The sequence below is a fragment of the Mastigoproctus giganteus genome, chromosome 12 (genome assembly GCF_048544385.1).
Source record: "Mastigoproctus giganteus isolate SK-2022 chromosome 12, ASM4854438v1, whole genome shotgun sequence".
NCBI classification, from domain to species: Eukaryota; Metazoa; Arthropoda; class Arachnida; order Uropygi; family Thelyphonidae; genus Mastigoproctus; species Mastigoproctus giganteus.
This window is the reverse complement of record NC_143586.1, coordinates 15,397,790-15,415,800: the sequence shown is the minus strand read 5'-3', so window position 1 is coordinate 15,415,800 and position 18,011 is coordinate 15,397,790. Positions and strand designations below refer to the sequence as shown.

General features: G+C 34.1%; 1 protein-coding gene across 1 annotated transcript in view; it reads left to right on the top strand.

The window, feature by feature from the left end:
* The window catches only part of LOC150076726 (adenylate cyclase type 10-like), a 74,163-nt gene extending 57,898 nt beyond the window's left edge, over nucleotides 1-16,265 (top strand). The window contains exons 10-12 of the mRNA XM_090386627.1: nucleotides 1,454-1,566; nucleotides 5,688-5,764; nucleotides 16,072-16,265. Of these exons, the coding sequence (XP_090242753.1) occupies nucleotides 1,454-1,566; nucleotides 5,688-5,764; nucleotides 16,072-16,265 (384 nt within the window). The remainder of the gene's footprint in view (nucleotides 1-1,453; nucleotides 1,567-5,687; nucleotides 5,765-16,071) is intronic.
* The last annotated feature ends 1,746 nt before the right edge of the window (nucleotides 16,266-18,011 follow it).

The following is an 18,011-nucleotide window of genomic DNA, read 5'->3' as shown; positions in this document are numbered from 1 at the left end:
ATATATATATATATATATATATATATATATATATATATATATATATATATATGGTTGTTGAAACTGAATACCATGCTTACAAACATCGGTGCGAGTTCTGGAAGTCTCATTGAAAAACAGTCGGTCTTTAAAACTTAATTGCTACTTACAATTTAGTTCAGTGTTATGCTGATCTTTATTTCAAAGCTTTGTAATTTCTTGTAACCAAATTTAGTGTTATAAGCTACATAAATGCATTTTTATCAGTAGTTTCCAGTTAAAAAATTATTATAAAGTGTAAGAAAAAAGTACAAAAATAGAATAGAAGTAGAGTGTGAATGAGGATTATGAGTGCAGCAAATGTATCTCTCCCACCCTCCCTGGATAGGATGATGGGCAGATGGCCTAGGCCCCCTGCCCATCCAAGCAGACACCATGCTGTGGCTACTTACTTAGCTGGCATGGTGTGGGATGCTGACACTGGCTGGCTGGCATGGCCTGCCCCCTGGCCAGTGTGGAATAGAAATAGAGCACCAATGCATGTGCTCCTACATAAGGGATCTTTCCCTATGTTCTTTCATTCATATCACCTGGGCTGATTGATCTCTCACTCCCCCATTCCCTTCCATCCAACCTGGATGGCACGCCTCCCCTTTGCCTGGTGGGTTTTCCCCGCTGCCATCTATCATATCCCACCACAGAGAAGGAAGAACATCCTGACCTGAGGGTTCCCCTTCTGTTCCTCCTTTCACTCAGGCAGGCACCTTCACTACTGTTTCCCACCTCTATCCTTCTACCACTTTCCCACTTCCTATCTCTCCACTACCATCTAACTTTCACTTTTTTTTTTTTTTTTTTTACTGGGCTCTCCCTGTCTATCCTTGGCTGCCACAGTATTCACCCCACCAGTGCTTTACACTCCCTACTGCCTGGCCCACCTCCTCATGGCACTGGACAGTAAACTAGAGGTTATTGCGTGAAAATGCAGGCCTTTAGGCTAAGAGGCTAGATGAAAAACACAACCCCACACTAACACTACACGAACACTCACTAACCTACATAAATCTGGCCTTTACAGAGTTTTGTATTCATCACATTGCTTGCTTGACGTGGAGTTGGGGGAAGCCTCTGGAGCGGCATTACAATTAACACTATACACTATAAGCACATTGAAATTGTCCTGACATTAGAACTTTGAAGCTAGAAAATAGTAGTGCTATTTTATCATTTTTTTAATTAAAAAAATTTGGAGCACTTTCTTGTCTTCTTTAGTATTTTTGTTAGTTGGCATGATTTAAACTCCTAGTTTTTTAAAATTTTTTTAAATTTAATTTTTCAGACTTTTGCAATGGTCTTAATGCTTACAGCTGAAAGAACTTTACTTTACCATGAGCTGTGTTATTACTGCTAATCCATTTCATAGACCATATAAGTTACTATGTTACAAATAATTAAAAAATATTTAATTTTTCAGACTTTTGCTGTTTTGGCTTTTTTCGGTCTTCCTGGATTCAAGCATGAAAATGATCCAGTTTTAGGACTGGAATGTGCTCAAGCTATTACAAAGCAATTAAAGGAAATTTCTGTGTGAGTATATTTTTGCTAATAGCAAATGTACTGGCATTAGCAAACAAATAGCTTTAATGATCAGTATAGTTCAATATTCAGTATGTATAAATATTGAATGCTTATGAACAGATGATATATAAATTATAAGCTACATAAATGTGTTTTTGCATGATTTATGAGTTATGATTTTATGAATTATGATTTATGTAATGCCTCAGCGTTGGATCTTTCATAAGAATGAAGCATATAATTTAATATTTCCCGAACTTCAAGAAATTCAAATCGATTTAAATAAGTTTAAACAGAATTTAAATACAGTTTATTTATATAAACTGTATTTAAATTCATCTTTCATCTGCATTCATCTGCAAGAAGAGTGATGCAATTCAAAAACTGTTCTTTTTCAGAAGTTATTGACTTTATTGAAATAGAAAAGATAAATACAGATATCTGTTGTAAAGCCCTAAATAATACCAGGTGTTTCACATAGATGGATAATAGTATTTATGTACAGCAAGTTAAATGACAAAACAAACAGAAAAGAATATTCACACTGCACAGTAGGAACACATAAGGATGTGTTCCTACTATGCATAAAATATAAGGATGAGCATCAAACCTACTGATAGGTTACTGCACTGAAGCAGAAACTGGATTAGCATATTCTCATCATTGGCAGATAATCTTCTATCTGTTAATGATGAGAATATACTCAAAACCTCTGAAGGAGGAGGATCATGCTTGAAGAAATTGTTGGGAGATAATGTGTCTTCTGTAGGCATGTCATGTGTGAATTTCCAATAGTCCACATATACATTGGCAGAAATCAGAAACATTTGCAGGGCCCATTCCTTTACTGTTTACATTCATTAACTTTTGTGGTATTCTTGGTTCACCATTTGACCATGCAGGACAAATTCATAATGAATAGTGCTCTGTGAATTAAAATATGTGAGAAGCATGATCTTTACATTTAATTAAGATTGTCTTGCTTTTTTAGACCTTGGAGAAGGTGAAGTCCTCCATTGAGAGGACTGGGCCTTAGTTTCTGGTCATAGCCACATACCCATGATTTGTTACCAGTAATGATAGAAAAATAAAAGAGGGTGCAGTGGTGTAAGGAGCACAAAAAGTGAACTCTCAATGATTGGAAACATTATATTTTTGGATGAATCATCAGTCATGCTTTTTCCTACATCAGGAAGAGTTTACAGATATCAGGTGAATACAAAATACAATTGTTTGCACAACAATATCTTAGTATTCTTTAGGTCCTGTCATCACCCTGTATGGGTGAATACTGCCACTGATTACCTTAATATGCTGAGTGATCAGGTTTGTCCCATATTGCAAACATTGTTTCTCCCAAATGATGCCATGTTTCAAGATGATAATGTTCCAATAAACACAGCCAGATGTGTCCAAAGTTGGTTTGAGGAGCATGAAACTGAAGCTAAACATATTCCCATGGCCTGCACAATCAGTACAAGACTTAAATGATATCTAGTCATTTTGGGCATATTTGGAGAGGAGAGTGAGAAGCAGATTGCCTCCACCTTCATCACTCAAGGAACCTAAAACATTTCTCCATGAAAAATAGTCCAATATTCTTCTTATGACGGTTCAAGATTTATTTGAATACAAACTATTTTAAAAGAAAAGGGTGGCCCAGTACCATATTAACTTTATACCTGTAACTCTTATCACAGGTATTTCCATTATTTTATCCATCCCCATATATAATAAGTAAGTAAATAAAAATAGTAGAGATAAGAGAAGTAAGTGAAGAAAAGTTGTGAAAGAAGAGAGAAAAGAAGGGTAAAAAGAATTAATACATATATAAAGAAATAAGTCAATATCATTATACTAGATATATACATGATTATATTGTCATATATATTCCTTTTTTCTCTTTTCTTTCACAACTTTTCTTATCTCTATTACATTTATATACTTACTTATTATACTATTATGGTCATGCGGTCCTTTTTTGGCTATCAATTACTTTCATACTCCTCCCATTAATTTTTCCCAGCCTACTGCAAATTAAGAGTTAAAGTACTGCTTGAATGTGGAGTTTTTAAGAAGGGTACTAAACTTATAACTAGAATACTAACTCTTAACAATTACCAGCACATGTTCTCAAATATCTTTCAGTAAAGTCAAATTTTCAAGAATATTTTATTATCAAATTAAAGATATGAGTAGTTATTGTTAATCAGTAAAGAAAATAAACTGTTCTTTAAAAATAAGAATTAGTAATAACTTTATGTACAAAGCCTAAATTTTTGTTTTGTTTGTTTATTAGCAACATCTTTGGCTAGGATGCATTTCTTTATAAAATCTCTTGAGATAATATGTCAGCGTAGACTTTCTCAGGTGAAGGTCTGAGTCTGCCTTCTTGATCAGTAATATTTACTCATATCTTTTAATTTCATAATAAAGGCATACCCCAAAGGTACTTTAGATCTTTTAGTGAATGACAGTTTAATTTGGCAGTAAGTGTTTTGAAAAGTCAACTGTATTCAAAAATATTTGATAATGTGTGTTATAAATGTTCAGTTAGTATTATGATTCCACATTTAGTATAATCCTAAAACACATGCAAATTAGCCATTTTACTTGAACTGTAGTAATGTGGGATTCTGTAGTCAATTTGTCCATGTTATTTGAGAACCAAGTGGATTATCACGGAAGGCCATGGAGGTTGGCTATAAAGGGAGGGTCAAAAATAAAGTTCCATTTAATGTTCAATGGTCAGTTTATTTAATCAATATTTGCATCTCTCATTTATATCAATTCATTCAAGTCAAAAAAATTTAGGAATAGCTAGTGGGGGCCCTACTTCTTGATTTTATCACTTATATCTGAAGTAATAAAAACTTATGTGCTCATTCACTTATTACACTACTAATTAAACTGTTATCGTTGTGTTTATAATATCTGATTTACAATGTTAGTTATTTGCACAAACATATCAATTATTTAATTTTGTATTTAAACTTGAACTTGTTAAATTCTGTTTAATAGCGTACTTGATTCCTGATTGAGACTTTTCAGATTATATATGATTTATCTTTGTAGATGCAAAACTCAAGGCTAATATCATGTATAGACATATATTCAAGTGTGATTTTGATAATGTATAATAGATTAAGAAAGTAGCAGAAGTTACAGACATTAATCTGTAACCAATGATTACAATGTATGGTTTAAGTATGGGTTCCGGCAAGGTATGGTTTAAGTATGGGTTCCTGAAACGTTACCTTCATGTAGAGTTATTTAGTTAGTAGCTAAATAAAATATCTTACTATTCATGTGGTATAACAGTGGTTATTATAGAAATCTAGGTTCCATGGAAAAGCACCACATAGCATCCTTCTCCAACTATATCCAAGTTCACTTTCTTTAGTTCTTCAGATCTAAATCAGTAATTACTTTACAATCGAGATTGTTTTATCACAGTGTCACATCCCCTCAACTTGGCCCTATGTCTGTACTTAGAGTTTATTGAAATAAATACCTTTATTTCTTTTGTTAACAGTGCCCTCATGGCCCTTGACTAAGGGAGAAAGGGGAGATCCCAGTGACTAATTTTTAAAATTTTTTTTTTTTTTGGGTGTTTATGTCTGGAATTTAGTTTTATTAAATTTTACTATTTGGCTTAACTAGAGTTTGTAACTAGAGTTTCCTGATTGCTAAAATAAATATGAATGTCTCATCTAGTTGTTGGTGGCCTTTCATTTCACTTGATTTTATTTTATAAATTTCTACACCCTTCAAATGTACTACTTACAGAGCAGACAAGTTGGTCATATCAAGTAAATGTGGCTTTTCATTGATGCTTTCCAGACTATTTTTTAAAATTAATGCACTATAGTGTTTATTTAAATAAAATAAGTAAAACACATATTCATCTTTCAATTTGAACTTGTGTGACTCAGGTTATGATGAACTCCTGAGCTAAAAGACTATGCTTTTGACCTTATATTTTAATATGAGGATTAAGGCTCATTAACCTTAGTATTGTTGTATCATCATAATCTGTTCTCAATTAGATAACATTTACATTTATTATGGACATATATTGCAAAACATTTAAAACTTCATAATTATTTAATGAAGTATTGTTATTTTAGAGATTCATCCATTGCTGTGACAACAGGTATGTGTTTCTGTGGAGTATTAGGACATGAGCAAAGTAAGGAATTTACTGGTAAGCATTTGTGTTAGTAAAATTACTTAACAGTGGAATTAATGTTAATTTGGTAATTGGGACAGTTTAGGGCAGTGTTTCTCAACCTTTTTTTTTTTGCTGCAGCACACTTTTAAAAACTAAAATTTTGCGACACACTATAATCACTATTATACTCATATGTTCACAAATGGGCAGTTATTCCTGTTGGGTATATTTAATAATACGCTTTTTATTTGTGTAGTATAGGTGAGCAGATTTAGTACTAGGAATCCAAACACATTGACTGCTGGAAGGCACTCAGAGTGGCGCAGCATAAATAAACAAATTTTTTTGTTCAAATTAATTTTTATTATAAAACTTGGATTTATTATTATTTTTTTTAATTTGCATTTTCCATGGCACACTTGAAGCGTACTCACAGTACACAGGTGGAGAAACACTGGTTTAGAGTTTAGAGCAAGAATGTAAAAATTTTTATTCAGACTCACCAATCAGCTAATTTTATTTTATTGCAGGAAAAAGTGTTTTATTCAACCTATCAAAAAAAAAAAAAAAAAAATTCTATTCAAGTGATGACCATGTGAATTTTAGTACTCCTTCATTATCATTTTGATTTTTGATTTGCATCAATACTTGTGTTAACATTTGAGAAGTATCTAATATCAGATTTTCTCACTGTTAGTGCACAGTACATAAACTTTTTTTTCAGCATTTTTTAGATGCATTTGCATATATATATATATAATAAGCCTATTCTCTTTGCCATGTCTGCTCATCTGTCCATTTGTCTATCCATTCGTATATAACAGAGGGATGGATTTTCATGAAATTTTGCATTTGGACTTGTTAAAGTTACTGTAACTCTATAAACCTCCTACGCTACTTCTTATCAGGTTCGTTAAAGTTAGTTAGTTACAGTTTTATAAAGTTGTCAAGCCAAACCAAATTTCATTAAAATCAGACAAATAGGAATCCAGCAATCATTATTTCTTTTATTCATACAATTTGTATGGAAAAAAGAAATTCATTGATTAAATGTAGGTTTAATGCAGTATTATTAGTTTTAGACAGTCCATGCATGCTTTGCTTGTATTCTTACGAAATGCTCATGAAAATGATGTTGCTTGTGAAGAGATACATATATACAGAGGAAAGAGACTTAAAAAAAAAGAATAATAGGGAAAGGAGTAATAGTTATTGTACAGTTGTAATTAAACTAAATGGCTAAGTTTAGATTATGTAAGCTATAGAGTTTTATTAGGTGTTTTATAAAGTTATAATCTTAGTAATTAATCGATAAGGAGATAAATATGTTTACTTTTCCTTTCTATTAATCATAGAAAATGGGAAAAAAAATCATTTAATTTAGAAAAAAAATTGAATGGGTCTGAAATGTAACACACTTTGTATATTAGCTAATTTGTTTTAAAATTTTTGTTAAATGAACAATTTTAAATATAAGTTTAAAAATTAAAATCATGTTAAAATAATGAAGAGCAAATAATCTCCTTTGTTTGACGTTGCTTTATTCTTTTTTTTTTTTTTTTAAAAAAGATATAATGGTGTATTATATAATTACATAGTATGAATGAGAGCTGTAATGCTCAATAGGTTCTACATTGATATTAATATTTGTAAAATAATAAGAGGAGTTTACCTCAATATAGTACGTTAGAACACTTCCATATGATACTCTCCAGAAATTAAAACGAAAAAATCGAAAAACTTACATTAGAGTAAAAAATAATTAAAAACCAATTTAACACAATTAAAATAAATTTAGTGCAATTAAAAATATTAAAAAGAATTAACGAAAATATTCAAAACAATTTTCCTTCCTCATTATAACTTTATTTTTTTTGTTATAACTTTATAAAACACCTACAGGAAGGAAAATCGTTTTGAATATTTTCATTAGATTCTTTTTAATATTTTTAATTGCATTAAATTGATTTTTAATTGTATTAAATGGTTTTTTAATTATTTTTTACTCTAATGTAAGTTTTTCGATTTTTTCGTTTTAATTTCTGGAGAGTATCATACGGAAGTGTTCTGCATACTATATTGAAACTCCTCTTAATAATAAGAGTAAACTACTCTTATTATTGTACACTGAAATTGAGAGTCTTCTAGATGAGCAGAAAACCCACTACACTATTATTATGGGGGACTTCAATGCTAAGGTTGGAAAAAGGCAAAACAGCGCAGAAAGAGGAACTATAGGAAATTTTGGAATTGGTGAAAGAAATAAAAGAGGTGAAAGACTTGTGAAATTTGCAGAATCTCAAGGAATGTCAGTAATGAACACTTTTTTCAAGAAAAGGGTGAACAGAAAGTGGACATGTAAGAGTCCAAATGGATTAACAACTAATGAAATCGACTTCATCCTCACTAACAGAAGATATATTGTGAATGATGTTACCGTCCTGAATAAGGTAAATGTTGCGAAGTGATCACAGAATGGTAAGATGTACACTTGATATAGATGTAGGAAAGGAAAGGAAAAAACTGACTTGAGTAAATAATACAAAGGTCTTTGAAATAACAGAGGAGGAGAAAAAGCAGTATGTACTGGAACTGAAGAACAAGTTTGAGCTTCTGCAGACTGCTCAGGACCAAGATATCGACGTGTAAGTGATAAAGCCCAAGAAACTTATAGAGAAACAGAAATCCAAAGAAGAAAAAATTAGTCAAGAAACACTTGTCATGATGAACCAAAGACGACAAATGAAGAGCAAGAAAAACACTGACAGGGAGAAAATTGAGTATACTGAGTTATGCAAAGCCATTAGAAAGAGACTCAGAGAGGACATAAGAAGATTTAACACAAGAAAAGTAGAACAAGCATTAAGGGAAAACAAAGGATTTAAATCAGCAGCCATGAGCAGTAATACAGAAAGACAAATGATACTGAAACTGAAGAATAGCGATGATGTACTTATAAACAGCAGAGAAGGCATAATTCAAATAGCAGAAGACTACTATAGAGAATTATACAAGGAGCGAGGGAATGATACCAGCAGTGGGGAAGATGGATTGCAAAGTAGCAACACATACGACATACCCGGTATTCTTCCTGATGAGGTAGAACATGCATTGAAGAAAATGAAGAATCGGAAAGCCCCGGGGGAAGATGAAGTTACTGTAGAGTTGTTAAAATTGGGAGGAAGAGACATAACACAAAAACTGGCAAGGCTCTTCACAAAGTGCATTAGAAAAGGTGCAATCATAAACTATGATTGCATTATTCCACTGCTTAGGCAGTGGAATAATGCAATCATAGTTTTGCTGCATAAGAAAGGAGATAAATCAGAAATTGGAAATTATAGACCAATTAGCTTGTTATCCCATATCTACAAGTTGTTCACAAGGGTCATTACTAACAGATTAGAAAGAATACTTGATGAGAATCAACCGAAAGAGCAAGCTGGCTTTAGGACAGGATTCTCAACTATGGATCACCTTCACGTAATATCACAGCTAATGGAGAAAGCAAATGAATATAAAACACCATTATGCCTGGCATTTGTGGATTATGAAAAGGCATTTGACTCCATACAGCATAAGGCAATGTTTGGGGCACTGGAAAGACAAGGCATAGATACCCCATATATTATGATTTTGAAGAAAATATATGAGAGTGCTACATCCTTTATTAGACTAGACAAAGACAGTAGGAAATTTAAAATCGAGAAAGGAGTCCGACAAGGAGACACAATATCTCCGAAGCTGTTTACTGCTGCCCTTGAGGAAGCTTTCAGAAGATTAGACTGGTCGCAGAAAGGAGTCAATGTGAACGGAGAGTACCTAAACCATTTACGATTTGCAGATGACATTGTGGTCATAAGCCACGATCCCAAAGAATTAGAGGAAAATTTTAACCAGTTATGCACAGTTAGTAAGGATTTTGGACTAAAGATGAATATGGCTAAAACAAAAGTAATGATGAACAAGTATGCCACGGAAAGGGAAATAATGATTGAAGGAGCAGTAATTGAAAAGGTGGAGTCATATACTTATCTGGGACAAGTTATTAGCTGTAATAATGATAAATGGCTGGAAGTCAAGAGAAGAATAAATTTTGGATGGATAGCATTCAGGAAATATAGTCACATACTGAAGAGCAATATCCCAGTTTGTCTGAAACGTAAAATAATGAACCAATGTATACTCCCCACCATGACTTATGGAAGTGAAACTTGGGCACTCACCAAAAGAATGGAAGAGAAGCTAAGAACTACACAGCGAAGAATGGAACGAATTATATTGGGAATCAGACTGTCAGATAAGAAGAGAAACACATGGATTAGGCAGCAAACTCAAGTAAAGGACATTCTTATCAAAACAAAAGAACTAAAATGGTCTTGGGCAGGACACATAGCTAGAAGACATGATGACAGATGGACTAAGAAAATAACAGAATGAGCCAGAAGAAAACCTGGAAGACAAAGGCGGAGATGGATAGATGAAATTCATGAGTTTTTGAGTAGTAAATGGATGGCCAGTGCTCAAAACAGAAGGAACTGGAAAGTTGCTGGAGAGGCCTTCATCCTGCAGTGGATTGAAAATGGCTGATGATGATGATGATTATTTTACAATTTATATAATTACATAAAACATACACCATGCAACTGTTATTGTATTATATTTTGATACAAAGGATTGTTGGTACTCTTTAACTGATGTAACATTATAAAAAAGTATAAAATAATTTTCTTAGTTGTATGCATTTTATTATTATAACAACAGATATCACCACAAAGCACACAATTTCAAACTCTTAAAGCTTTTTTTCCAAAAAAACACAAAAAAATTCATATGCTAAAGTTCTGAATTTTTTTTGGATCTTCACTGCTTGACAATTAATTCATAACATCTACTGAAATAAATTAGCTTATATTTTTTATTTTCAGAAATAGTTTATGGATATCTGTTAATGATTATTTGCTTTATTATTAGTATTAGTATTAGTAATGGCCGCATGGTGCAAGAAAGCGTATGGCTTATGCCGAACCAGCCAAAAAAAAAAAAAAAAACCCCAAATAAAACAATGATAAAAAAAAAAAACACTAATAATTAATAAAAGAAAAGGAAATTAAGCCTATCATGTTATGCATTTCCCTCACCTGAAGGTACTATCCAGATAACCTTTGAATTTCCCCAAACTATCAGTGTCTACAACCCATTGTAGGCAACTTATTCCAGTAATTTATAACTCGCTGGCTAATCTTCCTCCAGTCCAATCTAAACATCTCCCCCCCCGTAACTTGAATTTATGTCCCCTAGTTCTAGCATCATTTATAATCTTGAAAATTTCATCCTCATTCATTTTCCTCACGCCTCTGAGAGCCATAAATACCTCAATCAAATTTCCTCTAAGGTGTCTAGTTTCCAAACTCTGCAACCCATATATTCGAAGTCTTTCTTCATAAGGATGCCCTTTTGCCGATCTCAGTTACCCGTCTTTGCACCCTTTCAAGAAGCTCGATGTCTTTCTTTAGGTGTGGTCTCCATACTTGAACACAGTATTCCAAGTGTGGTCTAACAAAAGCCTTATATAATGGAATTATCACGTCCCTATCTCTACTTGCAAAAGTTTGATAGATCATCGATAGGACACCATGGGCCTTCCTTCCAACCTGTTTACAATGCTCAGAGAATTTCATGTCTGACCATATTGTAACACCCAAGTCACTTTCCTCCATTACTGGGTTTAGTTGAACTCCACCAAGTGAATAAGTTATTTTGGGATTACTGTTTCCCAGGTGTAATACCTTACACTTTGTTGGATTAAAGCATAGCTGCCATTTTTCTTACCATTCCTGAAGTCTATCTAGGTCTCTCTGAAGAAGCTCAGCTTGACAGTGATCACTAACTACTCTACCAATTTTAACATCATCTGCAAATTTAGACATCACGCCCTCTATCCCTTCATCAATGTCGTTTATGAAAATTAAAAACAACATAGTATGATTAAAAACAACATAGTATTAGTGGTCCTAATACTGATCCTTGGGGAACCACACTTCTTACATCAACCCAATCTGAGGAATAGCCATTTATCACAACCCTCTGCCTCCTGCCCTGAAGCCATCCTGATATCCATCTAAGGATTTTCCCAGTGATTCCAACCTGTTCCAGCTTATAAAGCAGTCGCTCATGTGGGACTGAGTCAAAAGCTTTGCTGAAATCTAAATAAACAATGTTGAAATTATTCCCTAAATCCAGCTCATGAGTGACCCTTTCGAAATAGAGAACCAGATTTGTTAAACATGATTTTCCCTTTACAAAACCATGCTGAGTATCATTGAGAATTTCAGTTCTATCCAAATGATCCTGAATTCCACCCTTGATCATTGCTTCCATGATTTTCTCTACCACTGAAGTCAGACTGACAGGTCGATAATTTCCCGCTTCACTCTTAGAACCACCCTTATGTATGGGAGATACATTGGCACTTTTCCAATTCAACAGAATCTCCCCAGAGTCTAGTGATGCTCGCATAATTAGCCTCAATGGTTCAATGCACTCACTTGCTGCCTCCCTTAAGATTATAGGGTATATTCCATCAACTACAGGAGCCTCACTGGCCTGTAGGCTGGAAAGTTTTTTGCATTAAATAATCTTGCGAAATTTCAATATCATTAATTACATATTTTTCAACTTTGCTCCCACAATTTCCCATTGCCACAAAAGGTTTTACATTTGTAAATATCAATGCAAAATAACTGTTGAGTTCATCTGAAACGGCAGCTGGTGTATTTAATACTATCCCCTTTCCCTTATGTAAAGGTCCGATCTGGTTTGTCTTGCTCTTCTTAGCATTTATATATGTGAAGGATTCCTTATTCCCCCCCCCCCCCTCTTTGCTCTGTTTGCTAGTGATTTCTCATAAACTGCCTTTGCCTGCCGAACCTTTTCTGTGGCTCTATTACAGATCATCTTGTAGCTTTTATAGGCTTCAGTACTTTTTATTGCTCTGTAACTTTTCCATGCTACCTTTTTCTGCTCAAGTAATGTGGCAACTTCACTATTCATCCAACTTGGAACCCTCCTCGTGGAGTATTTTTTTAATGGTAAATATGCATTCAAGGCATCTGTGATTAATGTTTTAAAAGCATACCACTATTCAATTGTATTCATTCTCTGTGCGATATCTACCCAGTTAATAGAGGCCATGTAGCACTTTAAAGCATCGTAATTTCTATTATACTACCTGTGATGTATACTTATTACAAATTCATGCATTCGTGAATTTCATTGTATGCATTTGTGTGTATGTTTGCTTGTGACTAAAGATCAATATGCCCCATCAAATATGGTAAAGATGCATTGAAAAACACAGGCATAGGTTTTAGGCAGGTTTTAGGTTTTTCTTTAGAAATGGTGGCCAATTTTAATATTTGAATCAACATATAACATTTCTTATAATTATTACTTAATTTCAAGTATATTTGGTACTAAGGATTTTGGTTGCTATCTCATATCAAAAATACAAAATGGGAGCCATTTGATTTTTTTATTAGGTGTTTTATAACGTTATAATCTTAGTAATTAATTGATAAAGAGATAATGACACTAACCTGATAAGAAGTAGCGTAGGAGGTTTATAGAGTTACAGTAACTTTGCCCTTTTGAAACAAAACAGGACTTTATCTAGTCAGACTAGCATAAAGTCTAGATTTGATCTAGACTTCATGCAAGTTTGGAAATATAAAAAATAAATATATTTATTTAACTGTTTATTTTTTTACTTAAGTATTCTGGAATATTTTCATATACTGTATATATATATAACACCATAATGAAATTCTCTTGGCTGGTGAGTATAGGCTTAGCACACCCAGAGTCCTGAGCTGGATATCATCATTCTTCTCTTTTTTGGTGATTCCCTTCTGCTTCTGACTCTTGTTTTGTTCTCTCTCTCTCTCTCTCTCTCTCTCTCTCTCTCTCTCTCTCTCTCTCTCTCTCTCTCTCTCAGGGTAATTCAGAATTTTTTTTTTGGCTGGTGCAGCATAAGCTTCAGGCTTCCTTGCACCATATGGCTAATAATAATAATAAATGTATAAATATAGTGCAAGCGCATCAGAAATACATAGCTATATCTGAATAAATCAGAATATTAGTAACACGGCATCGTTTTAAGTTATATCTCATATTGTGAATACCTTCACAACGAGTTGCCATGATATTGCACTACTTTGAATAAGTAATGCTTCACCTAAGGAGAAGACTAATGTTACTTATTCTCAGATGGATACCACCACCCAGACGGCACCGTTTCAGGGCTATTTGGCCCTTCTTCGGTGGGTGGGTAGGTACCCGAGTGATGCAATGATGGCAAAACAGTTATGAAGTATAACTCCACAATATGAGAAATGCCTGATGGTGTATCATGTATTTGATGCGCTCGCACTATATTTATACATAGTCTAGACTCTCCCATAGCTTGAGGCTTATGCCCTAAATGCTTTAGAGTCTAATAATAAATGTCTAAGTATCTCTACAATATCAGCAATGGTTGTCTTGACTGCTCAGATTCATTCATTTTGTTTGCAGCATTCCTGAAACTACTGTATGGATTAGATTAAATGTTGTATTTTATTATTATTCTCAAGGATGGTGCAGTATGAACTTGGCCCATGACACTAACCTGTATCTCTCCAGTTACTCTTCTACCTTGTCTCCAAAATTGGTACTTTCCCTTGAGCCCTTAATTTCTCCTTTATGACATTATCAGAAACCCTTATACCCTTTGTGTTCAAATGAATTCCATCTTTTCTAAAAAAATTATTTTACCAACTAGGATAAACCACATAATAAAAATTTATCACATAATATGTTGCAGATTTTATTGACTCTAGAGTTAACTGATGAGTGTATTATAGGCAAAATGTCTGTGATTTGTGTTGTCCAATTGAATCTGTACAATCTTCCTTTGGAGCCTTGTCCTCTTTTAATCTCAGTACCTTTTCTAGCAAATGCTTCTCTGAGTTCAGTATATCACTTATTTTACAGCAATCTGATTCCTTAAAATTCTCCAGAGTATCAAGCTTGCTTTTGACTGTAAATGTTGATGAGAAGTGTCTGTTCATCTTGTCTGCCATTTCTGTTGGGCTTTCTGTGGACTTTCTTGCCACTAGTTAAGGGAGCTATTGGATTTGCATTCTTCTTTCTTGTATTTACATATGAGAACTCCTTATTACTATTCTTATCTCTCATTGCTAGCACTTTCTCAGAGATCGTTTGCTATCTTACTCTTCAGTGATTTTGTAATATTCTCTTATAATGTTCATATAATTCAGAATCATGTGATTGTCCAATCCTTGTTTTCTCTCCATCAAACTCTTAATCTCACATGTCATTTTGGAAGCTTATGTTCATGTAATTTGACCTCTGGTATGAATACACCTGTGGCTTCAAGAAGGATAAATGCATTGAACATTTCTTACAGCACATTTGTGTCTGACTGCATACGGTAATCATTGTAGTTAATTGAGCCCAAGAAATATGTCATTCTGTTATAGGTTCCCTCTCTCTTGAAGGTTCTTGATTTTGCCTTTGCCTAAATAGATTTCTTTAGATATAACTACTTATTGCAATGTGATCTCTGCTTTCTATTGGTTTTCCCTTTCCCCCATTGTCAAGTTTGTTAGAGTTAGGCTCCTTAGTGAGAAATGGATCTAGGATATTATAACCTCTTCTACTCTGTCAGAAGTTTATCAGTTCCCACATGGATAACCATACTATAACTGACTACTGTTAGTAACATCATCAATTTTTGCACGTGGCAGACATACTCTGGCTTCATATCTCGTTATTACAGAAGATATATTTCCTGTTTCCGTAAAAATTGTGTCTCCAACTAAAATTACTTTGTAATAAACCAGAGAAGTCCTAGTTCATAATTGAATAATTATTAGCTTATTCAGTTTAGTGCCTCACCAACCTGTGTCCTGATCTTTTAGGAGAGTATCACCTGGCATACTGACAAAAATTTGAGTAACTGTGAAGTCCCAGATATATTACTCTTTGGGATATCTACTCGCTTTTTTGAAATTTAGTCTTGTCCTACAGTACACAAAGTTTTAATTTAAGTTAGTTGCACTTTCTACATCTAATATATACAGAAATGCATCATGACTATCTATGAAGGCTCCATATATGTGTCACAAGTAAATAAGACTATAATTCTCAGATGAATAACCAGTGGCAAAGAGGGTGAAACTGTTAATACTGCAATAAACTGTTTAACTACTCTTTTTTCAGATATATGTAATGCTAGAACAACATCTTATTTGAATTATTTTCTGTTTTATTCTTAGTGACAGGAAGAGCAATAGAAATGGCAGCTCGTTTGGTTAGGGCCTATGAAGAATATGAAATAATTTGTGGACCAAATATTTATTTTGGATCAAGAAGGATAATTGGAGATTTGTTCTATCCCCTTCCAAAAAGAAATTTGAGGGGATTTAAAACTGTTCCTTTAGCATACTATTTTCCCTTTAATGAAATGTGAGTTTGGCATTTAAGTATAATTTAGTTTAGTTAGCTTATCAGTTTAGTATCATGATTAAAAGGCTAGCAACTATTTATAGTCTTTAGAAGTATTTGTGATGGGTGAAGTCATTTACTTGTCTTTAAATTCTTACTATTATTTGTACAGTTGACATGATTGAACATATTGATTAACTGATTGCTCAGACATACTTTTCTCCAGCTAAGAAATGAAAATTTCTTAACTATAAAAAATGCTACAATGTTGGAAAAAAGTTGTTGAAAAAAGATGTTGAAAAAAAAGCCGTGAACTAGGGTTGAATTTGAAAGTGTCTGCAATTCTGCCCAGACACGATAGGAGGGAATATACGATGAGAGCCTTGTCCATCAATTCGGCCCTGGAGAGTTTGTGTGAGGCTCAAGAGGTAGAGTTTTTTCCAGCCTGGTCTGTGCTTGTTGACAGGAGAGACTGCTTCTACAGGGATGGGATACACTTAAATAGAAAGGGTGCAAGAATATTTGCTGATGCTATCGAGGCAGTGTTAGGTGGGTCGGAAAACTGCTAGCTTGGGGGGGGGATACAAGGACTAATAGATTAACAGTAGCCACTGGCAGAGGTGAAAGTGATTCTTGCACTGCTTCAATTGGAATGAGCAGCAGCCTGGAAAACAAGATGCAGGGTATTTAACAGACTGTTGGGAGTCATTGCGGTACAAGTAAACACATGGGTTGTGTTAGGGTAGCTAAGAACAGAAACAGGTGCATGTATGCTTGCGTGTACACCAATGCTAGGAGTTTGGTAAATAAATTTGATGAATTTGAGGTATTGCTCAAAACATCAAAGGCAGATATTGTTGGGATATCAGAGACGTGGTGTCACACATATATAAGGAACGCAGAACTGGAATTTGGGGAGTACATTGTGTACAGAAAGAATAGACAGGATAGGAAAGGAGGAGGGGTTATGCTATTAGTTAAGAAACACATAAAATCCAAGGAAGTGAAGCCAGTCGACATCGCTGGAGAGTGCAGTGTCGAGTCAGTTTGGTGTGACATAAGCATTGGGAGATCAAAATTGAGAGTAGGAGTGTGTTATAGGCCTAATGACTCTGATGAGTATAATAAAAAACTGTACAGAGAAATAGAGTGGGCCAGTAAATCAGAGAGTCTTATAATGGGGGATTTTAATTTCCCGGATGTTGACTGGAATTTGTGGGTTGGTCACTCACACACTAGCAAGGCTTTTGTGGATTTATTGGATGATTCTTTTCTACATCAGCATGTTTGGGAGGCAACTAGAGGGAGTAATACTCTTGATCTGATTATCAGTAGTGATTCTTCGTACATTAAGAATCTGCAGATAAAGGAACCACTAGGTAGCAGTGATCACAGTGTGCTGAAGTGGAATTTACTCAAAGAGGTAATTACCATCAGGGGTAAAGGGAAGGGTTTTTGCTTTAGTAAAGGCGACTATGATGGCCTGAGACATTATTTAAATTCTATACAGTGGAACCAACTGATGATGTTACCAACAGCAAATTCAAAATGGGAAGCATTCAAAGAATTTATCTTGGAAGCTACTAGGCTTTACATACCAACTAAGAAATATTGTTCAAGGTTTAGGCCTAAATGGATGTCAGATGAACTAATGAGACATATGGCAGAGAAGAAAAATGCATGGGATACATATAAATTAATGTGTGATATGGAAGCCTATGATAGATATAAGCTGGTCTGTAACCAAGTGACAAAGGAGATTCGGCAGGCA